The following is a 21,193-nucleotide window of genomic DNA, read 5'->3' as shown; positions in this document are numbered from 1 at the left end:
CCGGATATCTTGTCAACATAATCATTTTAAAACACAATTGATATTTACCGTTGGTAAATATCAACTTGAATATTAAAAAAAACGCCAAACTATGGATGTATGTGTCTCTGTTGTCATCGATAAATCATCCGTCTGCTTCTCCTACCAGTTTTGGACGCTGCCGCTCTATCTCCGCCGTGTGTGTGCGTGTGTGTGTGTGTGTGTGTATTTAAAAGGGCAACCTGCGGGCAGGGCTTATTTCTACATCGACAAACGTGATTGGTCAGAGGTGAAAGGTCAGCTATTGATCGTCCAAACTGATTGGCTCTCCGTTGCAACTTGCCGAACGTGTAAATGAAAAGATCTGCGGAATCTTTCATCGAAATGATCGAGTATTTGTCTTCCACATTGAGAAAAAAAATATGGCAATTGTTATCACTATGGTTTTATCGCCCAGCACTAATTCAAATTGTGCTTAGAGGCGATTATTTTCACCGGACATTATGACCCAAGAGATTCCGAACAGATTCAGGGATTCGAACAGATTTTCCCGGCGAAAAAACCTTACAATTACGGAAACGGTACTGCAGTACAACTAGGAAAGTTTACCTATGACTGCCACAGCCACCACAAAAACCTGGACTGGACATTAGGACATTGCGGCTCAAAAAGTTAGATTGACAATTGAAGGATATCGATGCAAGTTTTCGTGGGGGGAAAAGGAGCTCTTTTATAGATCCAGATTACATTAAGCTATAAAAATATATTCCTATGAGTCACACTGTAACAAGAAATGAAGGATCACTAGGACGGAATTAGAAGACCTATCGCTCTACCACCATCGTTTCTGCTGGAGCCGATAAGTTTCCTACATAATTCAAAGACGACTTGGCGAGGACTTCAAAAAGGCACAAACGCACGCCTTGTTTGATTTTCACGCTGATGAGCTGCTCGCTTTCGCACCGTCTTCAAAGTTTTCCTGTACCGCAGGTGCGCCGTGCAATCCACCACACCCCGTAATGCCTGGCGTCTACATGAGGGAACGCCGCAAAACACACTACAAAGCTCGCATATATCGACATATTTCATCGCACATCCCCTCCATCGCTTCTCGCCCCCTGACACCAGGATCCATCCCTGGCTGATCATTTTGTACAAAGAAAATAAAAAGAGCAACAGGTGGCGGGCGCTTCCACAGCGGAAACAAATGACCGTTGCCGAATCCTATCAAACACCCGACGACCTGCGTTACCTTGGTTACTGATGTGGGGGAGCTCCTGCGAGACGGAAGTCCCAGATTTTTTAGTTTCTAATTTTAATAATTTATGTGTCAATGTCATTACTTATTTATCAAGTGTAGAAATGGCATTGATGTGGAACATAATCACACACACACACACACACACACACACACACACACACACACAAAAGCACAAGTTCAAGGATGGAAAACTGTGCAACATGCAAAGTTAAAAATACACATACTGTATAGACACACATACAAAGAGGTATGCTCGCTGCAAGTTATTTCCATCTCATTCCATTTTATTTATGCAGCAATACCCACAGACAGACACGCACGCACGCACGCACACACACACACATACCGTATACACACACATGCACGCGCGCAGCAGATCTCAGCCCTAACAGATTGCTTGCAGGCTGCAACTAGTTGCTATTGACTCATGATATGGACTGTGAGTCACTGGGGTTTTTCCTTTGTCCATACCATCTGGAGCGAATGTATGTGAAGAGAATCCACAGCCTTTATTTAATATGTCAGAGGTAGTGACTGGAAGAGGGCGGGGAGATTCCTGGGCCGACCTCATTTTGTCCTCAATGTCATCCTCCATGCGGCAAACATATGCTGAGAGTGCGGTATTATAATTGACATTCCATCTGCACCCACTGGTGCCCTTTAATCAGCAGGTGACCATGCCGGTGTCAAATTGGGGTTTACTTGTCAGCGCACACATTTTAAACATTCCCCCTAACCACGTTCCTGATCATAGCTCAAATTTCTAGATGGATATTTTTCTGGTTTTGGAAAAATTGACAAAGTTTCTGATTCATTTTCCCGATTTTCGCTTTGAAATTCATTGTTGGACCCTTTTTTCTGCAGCTGGAGGGCAAGTGGACACGAACCAGGCGGGAATAGAGTTGCGCACACAGACTAAAAACACATTTTAACTGAACGTTAACACATTCACACATGACTTATGTGTGAATGCATCTTATGTGGTGGGTGGTATTCGAGCCAGCGGGGATGTCGTGCGATGAAAATGTCAGGACCAGAGCAGCAGGAAGCATCCAGTTCCTTGTTCAACTTGATTAAAGAATGTGTCTATTGCGACACACTTGTATTCCTGTAAGCGTGTGTGTGTGTATGTGCGGTGTGTGTGGTGTGTGCGTGTGTGTGTGTGTGTGTGTGCGTGTGCGTGTGCGTGTGCGTGTGTCCTGGTCTACAGTAACTCACCCGGCCACGACGATGAAGAAGTCCAAGCGGTTCCACGTGTCTCCGAGGTAACACTTCTTTCCAAAGATCCCCAGCGCCACCATCTTGATCACCATCTCGATGGCAAAGAAGGCGAAGATGAAGTCGTCAAAGTCCTGGACGGAACGAGAGACGGAGAGAAGGGGGAAAGAGAGAGAGAGGGAATACCGTTAACAGTGGCTATAAAAATGAACCAATTTCAATTCGGCGGAAGGGAGGTGTTGGGAATGGGGATTTGAAAAGGGGTCTTTAGCCGTTTCGGAGAGAGCCTCCTCAAGGGACGGTTGAGGAACCGGGGCTGGTTGCAAAGAAAACGTGGGGAGCCAGAAACGATTCCTTATTCTCAATCAAGGCCCAAGAACGTCCTGGGTTCAGAATGTCCTTGGTTGAAAAAAAGTGTGAGAACCCCCTGTCTCAAAGTCTCCAAGGCACTTACCACGTACACTTTTTACTCCTAAAATGTACCTTCAGGAACCTTGCAACGACGGGTGTTCCTGCCCCCATTGCCGTCTGTCTGCCTGTCTGGATGCTAACCCCCAGATCATTACACGAATGCACCGAACAAAATAAGGACGCCGGCTGCTGCTGCTGGTGGTGGTGGTGGTGCTGGTGGTGGTCGGGACTCGGATTAAAGAGATTATAATTATTTTAGGGGAAAAAAATAAAAAATAAAACAATCGCTGAATAAATCAGCAAAGCCCCAGAGCAGAGGAAGCTGCGGATGAAGAGGAGAAGAATGTGGAGAGGAAGAGGAGCCAGCAAAATTCTGGATAGGGAACGGGGCACGTGACACCCACTGGCAGATGACTCATCCAAACACCAACAAAGGAACACGTATAAATACATAAAATCCTTTTAGATGAGGTGCGTAAAGTCCCCCCCCCCCCCAGCTCTCTCTCTCTCTCTCTCTCTCGCTCTATTTATTGCTTCCCCCGTCAAAAGGTTCGACGTGAGAAACAGGTGACAGCTCTCGTGTCAAAATGGCAAAAGCGAAAGTTATTGTGTTTTCGGTTCAGCAACGGGCGCGTGCTCGCTCGCCGGGGCGCGAAACCGGATTGTGCAAAAACCCATCCGACAACCAAGGAGTATGACGGTACGACCGTAAAATCCTTCAAATAAAAAAACAAACAAAAACTTAAAAAAAAACAACCTCAAAAATACATCTCCCTTCCTCTGCAGCGACCCCCTGTCACTCTGCTTGTCCATCGAACATCCCACTTCCAGGACAGAGTGGGCGTGGGAGGGAGGTAGGAGTTGCAAAACGTCCCTGGGCAATGAAGCACGGAAAACCTAGAACTGTGTATTCCTTTTGGATATTTACTTCCAATTTTGGATTCACAGTTTTTTTTTTTTCTCCACGGCCTTTAGACCGTATTATCTCCAGCTTGTTCTTTTTCTCTTCTCAATTTTCTCGCTCTGCCCGCCTTGGGTACAAACACGCCGCGTCGTTTTGGGTACGGGGAAAATCGACGCACGTTTGAAAGAGCCCCCGAGCCCGAGATGTAAAGGCAAACCTGAACTCAATCCAGACCCTATTTGCCGCCGCCGGTAAGCAGGTAATGCGACGGCCGCCCAACGAGATAAAAATAATGTGCACAGGCAATGGACCGGGCGCCTCAAACGCTTTTCGAGGTGTGAAACTGCTCGCCCTGTGGCATCCACCGCTCCACTATAAATGACTGGCGTGCGTGGGAACATCGGGGCGTGTACGAGCCCCGGCGTCGAGGCGCGGGGGTATTCTGGTAGTAGCCAGTCGGGTTCTTTTTTGCGAAACGGCCTCGCCCAAAATCTACATTAGTCCGATCCGCAAAACTCACACCGCACAAGATGTGTCATGAAATGCACGAATACGCCTCGCAGGCGCCTGTGGCGGATTCTTTCACGAATGCATCATCCTACAAAAGTGAGTACAAAAGGATAATTTAGTTCTGGACACACCAATCACCACGTGTGCCAGCGTACCAGCGCGCGGACCGCCGTCTCGTTTCAGAATCGGACAGCGCCTGCATGATGGAGGGCGCGCCGCGTGTGCAGTAAAAGTAAGTCCGGCCGCGGAGAACATCTGCTCCGCTGGAACCGATGTTCCAGGGATGCTTGACAACTCGTACATTTGTGCTGCGTTTGCGAGCCTGTGGGGAACCTTTCCGCCATTTACACCGGTCTGCGGGGTTCTTTTCCAGCCGGAGGGATTATCCTCGGGTCGTTTTTCGGATTCTGTTTGCAGCGTAATTGGCGCTGACCCCCCTCCCCTAGGTCCAGCTCCGCAGCAGCTGGATCCATCCCAGCAGCTATGGGAGCGAATCTGTGTTTCCCAAGGTTCTAGGTTCCCAGGGCCCTACGAGGGCCCCTATGTCCTAAAACATGCGGATCGACTAATCCTGTTCACTATACTACAAATACCATCAGATGAAGCATATCAATGATGGACATTGTTCTTTGTTTTATGTTGAGGGAACACTGGGAACCTTGGGAACATCGGGTGGACCCTGCTACACCACAGTCACAGTAACAGCAGCACCATCTCCGTTCGTCTACGTAGCTGGGAATCCGGGAGTGGATGGATCAAACCTGTGTTTGTACCCGGAAGAAAAATCAGGTCACCTCTCAAAAAGGCCAAGTGGATGTTAAACAGAAACAACTGATCTAGTGTTCACTGATCTCCAGTCCGAGCTCCACCCGGAGACGCTGGGTTCCCGGCGTGAGAGATGACGGAACGGCTTAAACAGATAAACAACAAACACGACGAGAGGAATGTCGACTGACGGATCAACTCGGAACTCACGGAGATATTAAACGAGCCATGTGTGAAACAGAGGGGAAGGGGGGGGGGGGAGGGGCAGCAAACTCCTGTGTCTTTCTCCCTCTATGTCGCTTTCCTATATCCCTCCATCCTTCCTTCCCTCCATCCTTCCCTCCTCCTCCCCTCCCCTCGTTTAATGTGGAATCCATTTCTCTTCCCTCTGCCGTGCAGTAATTACTCATCAATTTTGCATTTGCCGGACCCGGCAGGCCTGGGGACTGCAAGATATAGGAAAATCCGGTGGGGTTGGGGGGGTGGGGGTGGGATGGACCATCTCCACTCTTTCCGTATCACACACATACACACACACACACACACACACACACACACACACACACACACACACACACACACACACACACACACACACACACACACACACACCACAAGCAGATGTGCAGAAGCCCACTTCTCCGAATGCATGTCCTCCTAAACATCTGCAGCAATAGCGTATGGACCATGGCGGAAAGCCTTTGGGCTCCCTTGATGCAATGACACCAATACGTTGTCAAGCGGCTCAAACGACACCGCCCCACCCCTCCACCCCCACCCCCGCCCACACACGCTCCAAACATACCCCCGCTAATATATACACTCACACACAAACACTAATTATCTATGGACAGCTGGGACCGCATGAGGCCAAACCAAGAGAACGCGGCGGCCGCCGGCGTCCCCCGATGGACCGCCGTCGGAGCGGCACACGTGCTGGATCCAGATCTCCAACCAGGATATTGATCCTCCGCTAAACTAATAACACATACCGATGGAGCGTGAAACACGTGACATGACGTCCCCGCCCGGTCCCCGTAAGCTGGTTTCGCCGCTTTTACTACAGAAACACAGATGTTGTAAAGCATATAGAGACGTTGCACGGAGCGCATGCCGAAAGCAGGGGTGGAGAGGAACACGCACGCACGCACGTACGCACGTACGCACGTACGCACGTACACACACACACACAGGCCAGGACACATGTACGTGCCCGGGCACGCACGCACGCACACACACATTTCTGTGCTGGCCTTGTTTGTGTGCCCTTGGGGCTTTTATCATCCTGGTTCACTAGCTATCCCGACATGGGGAGACCAGGGAACTCCTAAACATGCACACACACACGTGCACAAACACATACACACATACACACACCCACACACCCCCTCACACACACACTTCTACGCCTGCCTCCAGGGAAGGGGACACTAGTTCCTCGTGCTGAACGCCTCAGTGCTCTCACACTCCCAAATTTTGTGCTCTCTCTCTCTCTCTCTCTCTCTCTCTCTCTCTCTCTCTCTCTCTCTCTCTCTCTCTCTCTCTCTCTAGTATCTAAATGCAGCAAAATACTTGCAAAATGGAAGATAAAGATATTTATCAATCAATCAATTTTTGCAGTCATCACAATAGCAGCACTAGGGTTGCATGCATGGCCTGGTCCTCCAAAGGGGATGTGAAAACAGGGAGACACGCTCCGATGTGAAAATGAATCAGGTGACGTCCTATCACATCCAATCTAAATGACTCCAGGCGAAATTGTGATGATGTCGCTGGTGTGGCAACCAAAAAACGGCCAGTGTTCAGCATTATTTAAAGGTGTCGATTACAGAACATTAGTCTGGATATTAACATGCAGACTTACAGAGTCAAGCAATATTTGATATGCACATATTTCATCCCTATTGAAGTGCGTTGGGAGTCTCGGCCGAAAACCTCACATCTCCCCCTCTCTTCGTCTCCCTCTCTCTTCCTCCCTCTCTCTTATCTTGCTGTCAGCCGTCTCTCTTTTCACTTCCCTTTTATCTCCTCTCTCCCTCGCATGTTCTGACTCCCTGCTGCAGCAGCTGGATGCCCCCAGCCCTCCCGCCCGCCCTGACGTACAAGCTACTGGATTCCTCCTCCTTCAGTCTTTTCCTGCCAAAATCCTCCTCCTCCTCCTCCTCCTCCTCCTCTTCCTCTCTTCCATTTTTCTTCCACCCCGAGTCTCCTCTCATCTCTCCCCACTGACCCTTGCTGTCTGTTGGTGTTTCTCGTGGAACGGTTCGGGCCAGGCGGTAATACCCACAGAAATACCCCAAAACAGACGCAGGATGGCAGATTAGCACCCGGAATGGCCGGCAGCCTCCAATTCATATCTATTTACATGTATATTTACATTTATATTCAACCCTAACCCCTAACCCTCATCCTGTAATGCCGAGCAGTTTCTGTTCAATTTTAGTGTCTTCTAAACATCACAAAGGAGAAATTATGGACGCATTATGGGCGGCCGGACACCCGCGGGTACACGCAAAACGACGCGTTTATGAGATTACGCGTAAAGAACGAGCTCTATGCCGTCAACGTGTCAAAGGAATTGCGACGTTAAACCCCCCCCCCCCCTCCCCCCCGACCCCCCGACACACGGCAACGCAATGGACGCGTAAATCTCCCCCAACGCACCGCACCCGCCAGGCTGCCTTCACCTTCTGATCCGAGCATCGTGGCCCAAGTGCACTTCATCACCGACGCTGAGTGCACTTAAAATGCTCCCTAATGACCAGTCTGGACGTAGGGGGAATGCTTACTCCGACAAAGTGATAAGTGTCCAAGCGGCTATTATATGCAGCCGGTCGGACGCCATTAATGAGCCGGGACTGGAATATTTACAGTACAATGCAAGGGAGGTTTTTATGTTCTATAAAGAATTTATGTGTTGTATTATTTTTTTCCCTCAGCCATGTAATGCCTTAACTAAGGGGACCAGCACCTCGGCGATAAGTCAATTTCCACGGAAATTTCCATCGACAAATGTAGGTTTATCCAAGGATTCTGGGGCTCTTTCCCTGATTAGTCCCAGATTTCTTTGGAACCACCTTGGCCTCCATCAGACCGGTTCCCATCTCGGATGTTTGATATACGAGGGAGGTGGAGAGACATTTCCAACAGAACTCCACAAAGTAAAAAGTTGCCTGCCCCCCCCCCCCCCCCCCAAAGGAAAGGGCATCTTCAGAGATAGTGGGCGGCAAAGTTTTTATTTTCTTTCCAGTTCCCCTCCTTCTCTGAGACAATAGGTGCCATCAAATCTGGCGAGCGGCTTCCCCTTGCAGCCCAAAAATAAATCTCAGCCACTATGTATGCTAATTCCACCTGTCACAAGACTGGACGGCGTTATCGCTGGGGTCAGATGCGTCCGGCGCATGCACGGGAGGCACATGCGGACACATGCAAGCACGCACACGCACCCGCACGCACCCACACGCACATGCACGCACACACGCGCACACACACACATACACACACACACACACACAGTGACATATAGTGGTGGGTTGAAATACACTGATGAAAGCGGCATGTGCCTCATGTGGCACGGACAATAGAGCCGCATCACCGTAATGTGCCATTCAGTCAGGATCCACTTCTCACAGGTGGCGAGAGATAATATTGTGGAAGCGACTTTTCAGCTCAATCAGAGCCATTCATAGCAAACCGGGGGGGGGACGCACACAAACTGAGCACATACACACACACCATAAAGACGCATATGCAGAAATACATATACTTTACCTGCATCGTGCAGTGTAAGAAATGCTTTTTTTTTACCCAGTGCCAGTCTGCACTCTGTGTGTGTGTGTGTGTGTGTGTGTGTGTGTGTGTGTGTGTGTGTGTGTGTGTGTGTGTGTGTGTGTGTGTGTGCGCGCGCGCGTGCGCGCTACGGAAAGAGTGGAGATGGTAAATAAAAATGCCTTTGAGTTGTATCAGTATATGAATGGGAGTTACCAAGCATTTGTATTTTTTGGCAGCACAAATGTATTTCCCTAAGTTTTGCAATAAACTTGGGATTTAACCTCAAGTGGAATCGTTCAACATGAACAACTCAACTCTTGGAGTTGTATACTCCAAGAGTTATGAGGTGGGTTTTTCTTACCCGGTCTTTTTACTTCAGGCTACAAAACTTGGTGACTTGAGTTTACAGTTTGCAGAGTATTGTGATATAAAAAAAAAAAAAAAAAAGTTTGGAAAGAAAAGTAGTTCCACATGCAGACCATCTTGTATAACCATATGGAATTAAAAAGCAAAAACCTTGGTGTTTCCTGATGCAGACATTCCCGCTTAGCGTTTTGGGGGGGGACAACATCTATACTCAACTTGAAATGACCCGCTAAAAGAAGTTTTAGAGATGTGATATAGGGAGATGGCAAAAGGTTAAGTCGCTGCCTCTCCGTGCTCTAGACAAACAGATATAAAGCTTTATCTCGGAGCGCCAGCTAAAACCTACTCCCGCAGCTCGGCCTGCCTACATAACTCTGGACTGCCGCTCATAATGGAGGGTCAAGTGCGTTCAGAGTGGAATGCATCATGCTCAAATACATCCTGGAGGGAGAAAGACAGGGTCCTTAACCTCAGAAAAAAAAAAAAAAAACAACCCTCCAAAGAGGTTGACGTTTCAGCGTTCTCCCGAGTCTATTTACTGGTCTTCACTCATGTCATGGCTTAAACGTTAGAAAGAATCCCGTTGTAAATCATTAACACACCAATCAAAGCGAATGCCCTACGGACATTAAGCTGAAAATAGACCTTCTGCCAGCTTTAACGAAACCCCATTCAGATGTGTCCCGGGGAATCCTCTCAGAACTGCAGGCTCATACAGCGAGCGCCGGCCCTTTAGTCACGGACGGGCGTTTGATCATTCGCGTAGCCGTGTCAGGAGATGGACACTAATTTCGCTTGCGTTGGTCGGTGGAAGGGGGAGCGGCCCTTCATTAGCTTGATTAAACCTGACGCTCAAATGTCCCCGTTTCAACAGCACGGCGCTGAGCTGGGCGCCTGAGCAAGACACACATGTCTTTCAGGGGTGGGTTCAGACACATTTCTGTCTGTATTTTAGTCTAGATCCTTCGTATTCATATATCAAATTGAAAGCCACCTCTGCATTTTGTCCATTTTTATTTTACTATACATTCAATAATCTGTTTATGTATACACTCACCGAGCACTTTCTTAAGAACACCTGTACACCTTCTTATTCATGTAATTATCTCATCACTCAATCGTTTGGCGGCGGTGCATAAAATCATGCAGGTACAGGTCAGCAGCTTCAATGAATGTTCACATCAACCTTCAGGATGGGGAAAAAATGTGATCTCAGTGTTTTCCACTGTGGCATGATTGTTGGTGCCAGGCGGGCTGGTTTGAGTATTTCTGTAACCGTTGATCTCCTGGGATTTTTACGCACAACAGTCTCTAGAGTTTACTCAGAACGGTGTGAAAAACAAAAAACACCCAGTGAGCGGCAGTTCTCAATTGGAAACGCCTTCTTGATGAGAGAGGTCAACGGAGAATGGCCAGACTGGTTGGAGCTGACAGAAAGGCTACGGTAACTCAGATAACCGCTCTGTACAATTGTGACGAGCAGAAAAAACATCTCAGAATGCACAACACGTGGAAACTTGAGGCGGATGGGCTACAACAGCAGAAGACCACGTCAGGTTACACTTTTGTCAGCCAAGAACAGAAAGCTGAGGCTGCAGTGGGCACGTAGCCTGGTCTGATGAATCTCCATTACTGCTGAGGCACACCGATGGTACTGTAGGGTCTGGATTTGGCACCAACAGCATGAATGGGGTGCTCGTGGGGGTGGTAGCTCAGGAGGTAGAGCTGGTTGTCTAGTGATCTAAAGGTTGCTGGTTCGATCCCAGGCTCCTCCTGCTAGCATGCTGTAGTGTCCTTGAGCAAGACACTTAACCCCTAATTGCTCCTGATGGCTGCGTCCGTCTGTGTTTGAATAATTGTAAGTCGCTTTGGATAAAAGCGTCTGCTAAATGACGAAATGTAAATGTAATGAATCCATGGACCCAACCTGCCTTGTGTCAACAGTCCAGGCTGGTGGCGGTGGTGTATTGGTTTGGGCCACAGCCTAGAGTATTTGAGTATTGTTGCTGACCATGTGTATACCCACCTTCTAATGGCTACTTCCAGCATGGTAATGCACCGTGTTACAAAGCAAAAGTCGTCTCAAACTGGTTTAATGAACGTGAAATAAGTTCAATGTTCTTTGTCCGTGCTTCGCTCCGTCCGCTGCTGCTCCGTCTGTCGCTCTCCGACACTGGGGGTGTTGACCGGGACCGCACCGGGTGCCTAATGCTGGACTGTCCCTTTCGCAATCTATTCCGCCATTATCATGGCATGTGTGAAAAGGTGCAAGACGGAGATTTGCCTGAATGTAGCTGCATGTGTGAAGAGTTAAACTCACTCACGGTGCCGGAAAGGTTATCCCAGTAATTTACCGGGAACTATGTGTGAAAGGGGCTTTACTCTACAGTCAAAAGTTTTAGAAAACCTTACATTTTTCAGTTTATTATTGAAATACGCAGTTCAATGTCTCAATGTTCTCTGAAATTAAAGCACAGAACAAATAAACAATTACAGGTAAGAAAAATTAATCATGGAATCGTTTTGTTTAACAAAATGTAATCTAAATGTTTGAATGATCAAAAGGTGGCTACCATTAGCACATATAACAGCTGAACACACTCATTGCATTTTATGTTATTTGATTTCCATTGTAGGGAGAAATAATCTATCTACAATGGAAATCAAATAACTTTCAGACAATTGTTGGGAAAGTTCCTCCCAACAATGCTGCAGAACTTCTCACAAATGCGTTGCACTTGCAGGTGGCTTTGCTTTCACCCTTCTATCCAGTTCATGCCAAGCCAGCTCAATGGGGTCTAAGTCTTCAGACTGTGCTAGATATTCCAAGACTTGAAACCTACCATGGTGTTCTTTTTCTCTCAGGTAGTTCTGACATAGCATGGAGGTATGTTCTAGGTCATTATCCAACTTTAGGATGAACCCCTGAACAACTAGGCGTGGACCAGAGGGTATTGCATGGCGCTGCAAAATGCTGCAGTAGCCGTTATGGTTCAGGGTGCTGGTCATTTTGTGCAAGTCGCCGAATCTGGATCCAGCAAAAGAGCCCCAAGGCATCACATTTCCTCCTCCATGTTTGACAGTCGGTGTCACCCACTGAGGAACCATCCCTTCGCCTACTCGACGGCGTACGAAAACCGAGACATTTGGTTCTGTCGGTCATTCGCTCCAAAAGACCTTCTTCCAGTCTTCGGTAGTCCACTGGCGGTGCTTCACGGACCATGAGAGCCTCTTTTTCCCATTTCGCCATCCCAGCAATGGCTTTTTCACTGCCACTCGATCTGTCAAACCTGCAGCTCAAAGACTCGCTCACTTCGACCGGTGTTAAGCTGTGCATGAAGCTGTTGTCCTGTGAGCCGCCTACCACGCAAGCTGTTGACCCTCAGAAACTTGCCTTTGGATTCTGTTGTGGCTTTGGGTCTGTCAGACCTCTCATCCTGTCAGGGTTTCCTCCGGTTTCCAAGTGCCTTTTGATGGCGTAGGAAACTTTCTTTGCAATTTCTAGAAAGGAAAGACCTACATTTCTAAGGGTTATAATGGTCTGGCTTCCTTCACTGCCTTTTTTTTTTTTTTTTTTTTAATCGCCATTATGATATCAATATATTACTTCCTGCAGTACAATATTGTACAAATAATGCTTAAGAGGGTGCAATAACACAGTCAGTTCCAACACTGCTCTCATACAGACAGGGTTTGTAAGTAATCAACAAAAGTTGGGACACCTGTAGGAATTATTTGCATCAACTTTCAAAACGTCATCTACTTCCATTGCTGGAGAACAGCTGTAAGTGGTTAACGCATTACTTGTTCCCTGAAAAAAGGCCTTTTTATACAATATAACTTTTTATAACTTTTTATTACTTTTCAGTTTTTGGTACCTAAACCTCTTTTTTTTTTAACCTCTGGCAGTTTAACAGTCACCTTTGGACCAGTTTGGGTTATTCACTGGACTTTAACTGCTTACATTTCAATAAAAAACTGGAAAAATGGGGGTGTTCTAAAACTTTTGACCTGTAGTGTAGGTTATATTGTTAACTTTTTGTTTTCCACTTACTTTGGCAATGATGTGTGTGGGGGGGGGGGGGGGTCACACAAGGAGTGATAGGAAAATGAGAGAGATACAGAGAGAGAGAGGAAAACAGGGGCATCTAGTGTGCATATTTGTGTGCGTGAGTGCGTGCGTGTGTGTGTGTGTGTGCGTGTGTGTGTGTGTGTGTGTGTGTGTGTGTGTGTGTGTGTGTGTGTGTGTGTGTGTGTGTGTGTGTGTGTGTAGGCACTCCATGGGCACAGATAGAGGTACAGATGGAGAGACGGAGCAGGGAAAGAGAGTGGAATTGATGAGAGTGCAATTTAACCTCCAGGGGTGCGCGTTGCCGCTGAATTAAATCAGATCTCCTATCCCTGAGCACGGCGACGCAGAACGCCCGCCCTAGCAACAGCATCCTGGGCCCCCACCCCTTCCCCATCCGATCCCATCCCACCCCCGTCCTCCCTCCTTCTCCTCTCCTCCATTCCCCTCCTCACCTTCCCACCTTCCTCCATATCCATTTTTTATAACCGCTGGAATGTACACAAGAAGTGACTCCGTCCTCAGAAACGTTGCGGTGCTCTGCACAAGGGCCAAATTCCTGTGCCATAACTGAAACGTTGTGTTGGAATACAACTCCTCTATTAGCAGTCATTATGCAAAAGTGTCCTCCCGCGGCTGCCCTGGTCCGACAATGCGAGGTGATAAAAGGCTTGTTGTGTCGTAGCCTCTTCTCAACTGGGAGAAAAACATGAAATGGCGACGGAGTTTTCTCAAACGGGAGGCACGTATGACTAAATGTAAAACTGCCTTCAAAGATCCTCCCACTGATACATCTTTTTGTTATTGTACAAATTGTACAACAAACGCCGTTATTCGCCCCCCCAGTGCATTTGTTGATTGTCAGCTCTGTCATATGATGCGTCGTGCTAACTACAGTGGCAGCGACCGCTGTCTGTCAACCGTCCCTTTGTTGTCTTTCTGCTCACATGACACCTGTCTTACGTTGTAGGTGTCTATCTGATGAGTTTCTTTCATGTCCATTTGCATTCCTTCTGCCCTTTCGCATGCCTCAGCAGGCTGCTGTTAATGACAACGCTGTTTTTCCTTTTCCATTGCATTTCATTTTTCAAACGCGACTCTCTTAATTACTAAGGATGGGTGCGTTCTTTTTTCAACCCAGACCTTATTACAATCGGTTCCCTCCATCAACCGTTTCTCTACTTAGAAACTTACCACTCTGCTGCAAGTTCTCACTCTGCTCGATTAAATGCAGTCCAAGGGGCGAGGTCACAGGAAACGATATTCCGAGAAATCTGAGCGGTGAACAACGCGTCTCAGGAATGCCAGGGCAAACCAAAACATGTCCAAGAGCAAGTCAGGAAGAAGGGAAGGTCTTACCTCGAGGATCTTGCATCTTTCGGAGTCACAGACGATGTCTTCACAGGGATGGAACATTCCCAGCGTCACACAGTTGAGGAGGATCACCAGCATGGACGCTCGCTCAAACCACGTGAGAGGGACGGTCGTTAAGGAGTGCAACAGATTGGGATGACATACAGATAACAAACAGCCAAATAAACAAAGCAAAGTACAATTCAACAGTCGCCACCGTGCTTGGACGTACTTCACTAGAACAGGTACAAATTGGTGTTACCAGCAACACCTCGGTATATCCTGCCATGCCAACGCTGAGAAGGGACCATCGACAGATTTTCGGTGGCATAATGTGACATGATGTGATATAAAACAGAACAAATTGGTTTAGCCTCGATAGAGGTACCAGTACCACGCCTCAGTTCAGAGTTCTTCAAAACACTATTGCAGCCAAGACTGTACAGCTGCAGCAGAACAGCAAGTACGGATGTAGTATGGACTCCCACACTGTCGTAGTAAACATAGTAAAACATAAACACTGCATATTATACAGTATATAATAGCCTGGATCCTCCCATTTGCGACCCCTTACCAAGGTTTCTTCCATTTTCCCAAGGTTCTTCTGGGAGTTTTTCCTTTTCCTGGGTGGGGGTTGAGAGCGGGAATGTGAAGCTTGTCATCCCTTTGAGACACTGCTGTGATTAAGAGCGTACGAGGTGACTTGACTTGACTATAGTAATTACTACGGTAGTATAGTATTGGGAGTTCCTCCTCCATCGACTCCGCCTCCTCTCAAACAATTGTTATTGACAAGGTACTCAATGATTATCTCCAACTGACCACAGAACTACAAGCTTCCCTCATCTAGGGAGGCCAGGGTGGTGGTTGAGGTGGAGTGATCTCACCTCGTTTGGCACAGAGAACTAGTGAGCACACAGACAGCTTGATGCATAGCACATGCATTTCTAGCGACCGCAGAGTGGGACTGCGCATCCCAAGTGTGGTTAGGCTGCCAGCCAGCCAATGTGACAACAATCAATGATGAGACTAAACACTTCATCTATAAACACACATTAGGCTGATACTGCTACAATGACCCCCCCCACACACACACACACGGGCAGACAGCACACACACACACACACACACACACACACACACACACACACACACAAGAACACACACACACAAGAACACACACACACACACACAATCCCTTATGCAGTGGAATATAGTTTCACTGATATCAAGAGATGGCACAGGCATACATTTGTGTCATTTCATTATGTTATATTTGTAAAGATTGATAGTTTATTTGCAATGTATTGCAGAAAATACCAAGTATTACTTTTAATATCTTGTGAATATATTTTGTCTGTCTGTCCTTTCTGTCTATCTATCTATCTATCTATCTATCTATCTGTCTGTATGTCTGTTTGTCTAGTGTATCTGTCTATCTTTCTATCCATTTACAGTATCTAATACGCAGGGTCCGATGTATCAAAACGCATCCTGAGAACTACCCAAACAACAATGTTGGGTAGAATTTGTTTGTGTGTGTGTGTGTGTGTGTGTGTCTGTGTGTGTCTGTGTGTGTGTGTGTGTGTGTGTGTGTGTGTGTGTGTGTCTGTGTGTCTGTGTGTGTGTCCGTGCACCCGGGACGCGATCTGTCTGTCTCTATCACATTAGCCCGCAAGCGGCCATTCACCGCAGTGACCCATAATGCCGCTGGGTCAGCAACATTTGGGCCCCGCAGTCAACACAGACCCGAACAGAAACCTGCTAAACAACAACAACAACAACAACAACAAAAGACACAATAACGATGGCCAGAACAGAGTCTTTTAGTGCTGATCACAGGGTTCTCCTTTCCTCCGAGCGCAACAGAGGAGAATATCAATCAGCCTTAAAATATACACACCGCACGCCAGCCTCGCTTGTTATTCCCGCGGTCTCGCACAGCTCCAGTCAATATGTGTGCAAGCCTTGAACATTCCCCCAGAAACGCTGGGAGGCACAAAAAGAAAAGGAAAGTCATGAAATTAATTATGAGACACGCAGTAACAGCTGTTTGGGCTACACTGGATCGACAGTGGAGTGGACATTACAAGATGGACGGACAGATTGAGCCTGGATTGATGGGTCTTGTACCTCCTCGTTATGCCATAAGGGGTATACAGCACAAGTCATCTAATATTAAACAGTACAGACATGTGCCATATACAGTATATGAATGTACAGTATCAAGAGATGGCACAGGCATAAATGTAGGGAGAGATCAGACTTGTAAATTCTACATCTCATAGGAACTTTGCTTATTCACAAGTAGTTCCCAAAGTTGTTCCCAAGGACACTCCAGCCAGCATGGCTGAGAGCATTGAGGCCTGTCATGGCCCGGTGGGGGAAAAAAACAACAACAACCAAAAAAAAAACCCGACAAGAACCCGCAGTGCCGACGTGCGCTGCAGTCCAGACGTTTTTTGGGGGGTTTTTTTGTTGCCTGCCGGTACCAGTCCCAGAACAAAGAGGAGCGACAAGACAAGCGTGCACTGCCATGTTGGCGTTCTAAACAAAGGAACGAGTGCGAGCAGATCTATTCATTCTGCTGGTGGTCATGAAACGCACCTCCTTCTGCTGAGGAAGCTTTGTTGTGTTGTTCTCTTTTGTTTTTTCGGGAGGGGGGGGTTGGGTGGGGTGGGGGGGGGGGGGGGTGTTTGGGTAAAGCTGGAGCTTCAACTCCCACACATCTGTCATCTTAGAGACTAGAGGCCGACCTGACGACAGTCCCAGTGAGATTTGAAACACCAGCTATGCAAATCAGGGTGTAAATGGAGCATTTTGGCGCGTGGGCCCCGTCGTTTGATCCTGTCAGACGAGGGGGGGCGAGGGTGTGTGTGTTGGGGGGGGAGGGTAGGGACTGCAGAACCACAGCAGACCACATAAGAAACAAGACTGTAAATCACCTCACCCAGTACTGTGGAGGTAGTGTTTACTGTCTCTGGATCGTGGACACGATTTTGCAGGGCTTGGCAAAATATCACTATAATATCAATATTGTGATATGAGACCAGATATTGTCTGGGATTTTGGTTGCGGTAATATGGTGTTAATATTAATATATATATATATATATATATATATATATATATATATATATATATATATATATATGGCATATTGATGTGATCTTTAATGCTACGTTACAGTACATTAATGCAAGTAGTGTGAAATTCGTGGACCAAGCCTAATGTCCACATTACTGCGGCGTTGACCACATTGTTTCTCGAGCACGTGAGCAGATTCCGAAAGCACCGATGGCCGCCGCCAGACTAGGGTCAAATTGTCGTTATCGAGGCACTCTTCCGAAACAATGGCCTGATTTGATCGTGTCGATATCTCCCAGCCCGAAAATGACGCGCGGAGGAGAGGCCATTAGCTGCTCGCTGGCTGGTGTTGTCATATGCTGGTGATGCCGCCCTATTAAGAATCAATATCCAGAGACGCATGGGCACAACGCAGGATGACAATCACTTAGATGACAGCCTGACCGATGAACCGGAATAAAAATAAATAGCCAGACTATTAAACAACTGGCTGACCGGCTGATCAGGCGGTCAAAGCCTTCCGATGAGAAAATCACTAATATCCAATGAGAAAATGACGTTTTGTTCACTGAAGGACGAGCCGCACGGACATCCAAAGAAAACTCATTGAGCGTTAATGAGAAGGAGAAGGCGGGCTGGTTCTTTTTGCAGAGCAGACAAAGTGAACCGTCTTGAACTTGGCAGTCCACTCCTGCTGCCCTTGGGGCGGTGTGTAAAAAGAAAAGCTCAAAAGTGCTCAAAAGCTAAAAGTGATTTTATCGCTCTCTGCCCGATGGAATGTATTGTTTACTGCGGGTCCTTAAAGAGAAGTGGCGAGCGTTTGTCTCCAACAAGAGTAAAACAGCTCTCAGAGAAGGGATGTGAGGGAGAGTGGACAAAACATTAAATATGAATGACGTGACTGATCTAACCGATCCCCCTTCACCACCTCTCCCCTGCTCCACCTCTCCCCTGCTCCACCCCTCCCCTGCTCCTTTACTTCCTCTGTTCTCTTCATCTCACTCCACCGGCTTAATTAAACAGCAGAAAAAGAGTGTTTGCATGCCAAAGGCACAAACCTCACCTTGAGTGTAAAGCACACACACGCACGCGCACACGCGCAAGCATACACAGTTGACACATCCACATGCATGAGCGTGCACCCGCCCACACCTTCACGGTGTCGGTGTGTAAACAGAGATGACGATGTCCTGAGGGAGGGATTCAATTAGAGGGAAGTTGCAGAAGGATATGCTCCATCAAACTGACAGCGAGGATCCCTCTCTCTCTCTCTCGCTCTCTCCAACACACACACACACACACACACACACACACACACACACACACACACACACACACACACACACACACACACACACACACACACACACACACACACACACACACACACACACACACTTTTATACAAACACACACGGATGCAGAACATCAGACAGGCAACAAGATCCTCATCAACACCTCTAAAAGTATTAAGTGCTCCACTCCTGCTGAGTGCTATGTAGAAGCCCTAGGAACAAAGCAGGCACGCACGCACCCGCGCACGCACATACACACACACACACACACACATTCCTACAAACACAGAAATACACGCAGACACAAGGAATCCTATGTTTCTCCAAATCTACGTTAAACAGAGATGAATAAGTTCAGTTTCGTCAAAATCAGAAAATCAATCAACGGTGCCCTGAAGAAACGCTTTCACCACACATGCATTCGATTAGTTTTGAACATTTTCACCATGAAATAGCCGTTGCAATAAAGTTTTGTTTTGTTTTGAGTGCCCGGGACCTCTTGGGTAATCAAGCTGCCGTTCACTGATTGCAGTTGGTGTTCACATTTCGAGTGGAACGAGTGATGACAGAGGGCACCGAGCGACACAACCAAGAGAACATTAACTTTCTAGAGTGATTTGGAGCTGGCAGTTATGTCGGCAGCGCTTAAGACTCCCGACAATTACTATGTACGGCAATTCTTGAAAGATATTTGGGGAAAATGATCTCCCGCCTGGGACGTCAAGTTCGGTCCCAAACTATCTGACATTTATTCCATCCTACAAGGTGCGAAGCAGGGCGGGTTATTCTGCGATGTGAATGCATTTCCTGTTTGAAGAGTCATTTCACCAGCGCACAATTTAGGAAAATGCCCATAAAGTGGCATCTTGATGCTGAAAAGTGTGAAAAATGGGCGTGGCTCCACCGCCCCAGCTCAGCCAATGCAGAGTGGTTAGACCAACCTCCTTTTTTCCTTCCATTTTTATTTTAATTTGTGACATCTTTTTTTTTTTAATACGATGACCATTTAGGTGTTTCATTAGAGAACAGTCACATAGTTAATTTTTAAATTAACTATAGTTAATTTTTAAATTAACTATATGAGTTAACCGGTTAACTTTGATGGCCTCAGAATATATTTGATATTAGTTAACTAGCATATGAAATATAGACGTATGAAGACATTATTCATTGTGTTCACTATGAGCGTGGGAGCCATGTCTCTCAGCATCAGGCGCAGCTGCACCTCTTTCCCAGGATGCAGGAGCAGCTTCAACCTCATATTATGTCGCATGGAGTAGGGGGGTGGGGGGGTTGGGGGGTTGGGTGGTGCAGGACACGGGAGCGATTACCCGCAGCCCTGCAGCACCGTTCAGTACAGTAGACCTCACTTCCACATTGACGCAATCCGGTGAAAACTCTGCTCCCGTTCCGTCCCATTGTATTCATAAAAGGGATTTTGGATCAAAGCCGTGGTCCTGGGGATGGGGGTGGGGGTGGGGGGGAGGGTCAGTCGGGTTGGGGGGGGGTGCAGGGAGGGCGGGGCCGCCCTTCGTACCTCCCTTGACGTGTGAAAGCCCCCCCGGCGGCGCTCGCAGTTCAGCTGAAGCCTCGTCTCAACGCCAGTACAGGCAGCGTTGATGTACCTAACCCCGCCCCCACACACACACACACACACACACACACACACACACACACACACACACACACACACACACACACACACAGACACACACACACACACACTCACGGAGGGAAGGGGGGTTGGGATGCCGCGCCGACTTAAATGAGAGTCCACCTGTTTAAATCTGTCACTGCGACTTCCTGTCAAGAAAGGAGAGAGCAGGGAGGGATGGAGGCTTCGAGCACAGAGAAATGACAAGCCTCGTGTAGTGCAAAGCATCCCAAAAACGGTACGAAAACCGAAATATTTAATTCAGCAACTTGACCAATACTATATAAAGAAAATAATAATTGATAAAAAAAAAAATTGTTTTAAAGATTAATTATATATATTTTTATCTTATACTTTAATCATTTTTTATTTAATTTAATATTATTATTTATCCATAAGAAATTAAGATTTATTAAAAAATTTGTCCCGGATTTGTTGGGTTCATTTAATTGTAAATAAACTTGAGGTTCTCCATCTCTCATCATTAGGCCGCACTGAGGGGGTCTGCCGGCACATATGTGGCCCTCGGGCCGCAGTTTGGCCACCACCGA

General features: G+C 47.3%; 1 protein-coding gene across 1 annotated transcript in view; it reads right to left on the bottom strand.

Moving 5' to 3' along the window:
• The window catches only part of cacna1g (calcium channel, voltage-dependent, T type, alpha 1G subunit), a 121,502-nt gene extending 106,786 nt beyond the window's left edge, over positions 1-14,716 (bottom strand). The window contains 2 exon segments of the mRNA XM_080021235.1: positions 2,459-2,592; positions 14,614-14,716. Coding sequence (XP_079877361.1) covers positions 2,459-2,592; positions 14,614-14,706 — 227 coding nt within the window. The 5' untranslated portion in view covers positions 14,707-14,716.
• Between the last annotated feature and the right edge of the window lie 6,477 nt (positions 14,717-21,193).

This window comes from Zeus faber, assembly GCF_960531495.2.
Source record: "Zeus faber genome assembly, chromosome: 20".
Taxonomy (NCBI): domain Eukaryota; kingdom Metazoa; phylum Chordata; class Actinopteri; order Zeiformes; family Zeidae; genus Zeus; species Zeus faber.
Note: the sequence above shows the minus strand (reverse complement) of the source record. Positions and strands in the feature narration are given on the sequence as shown.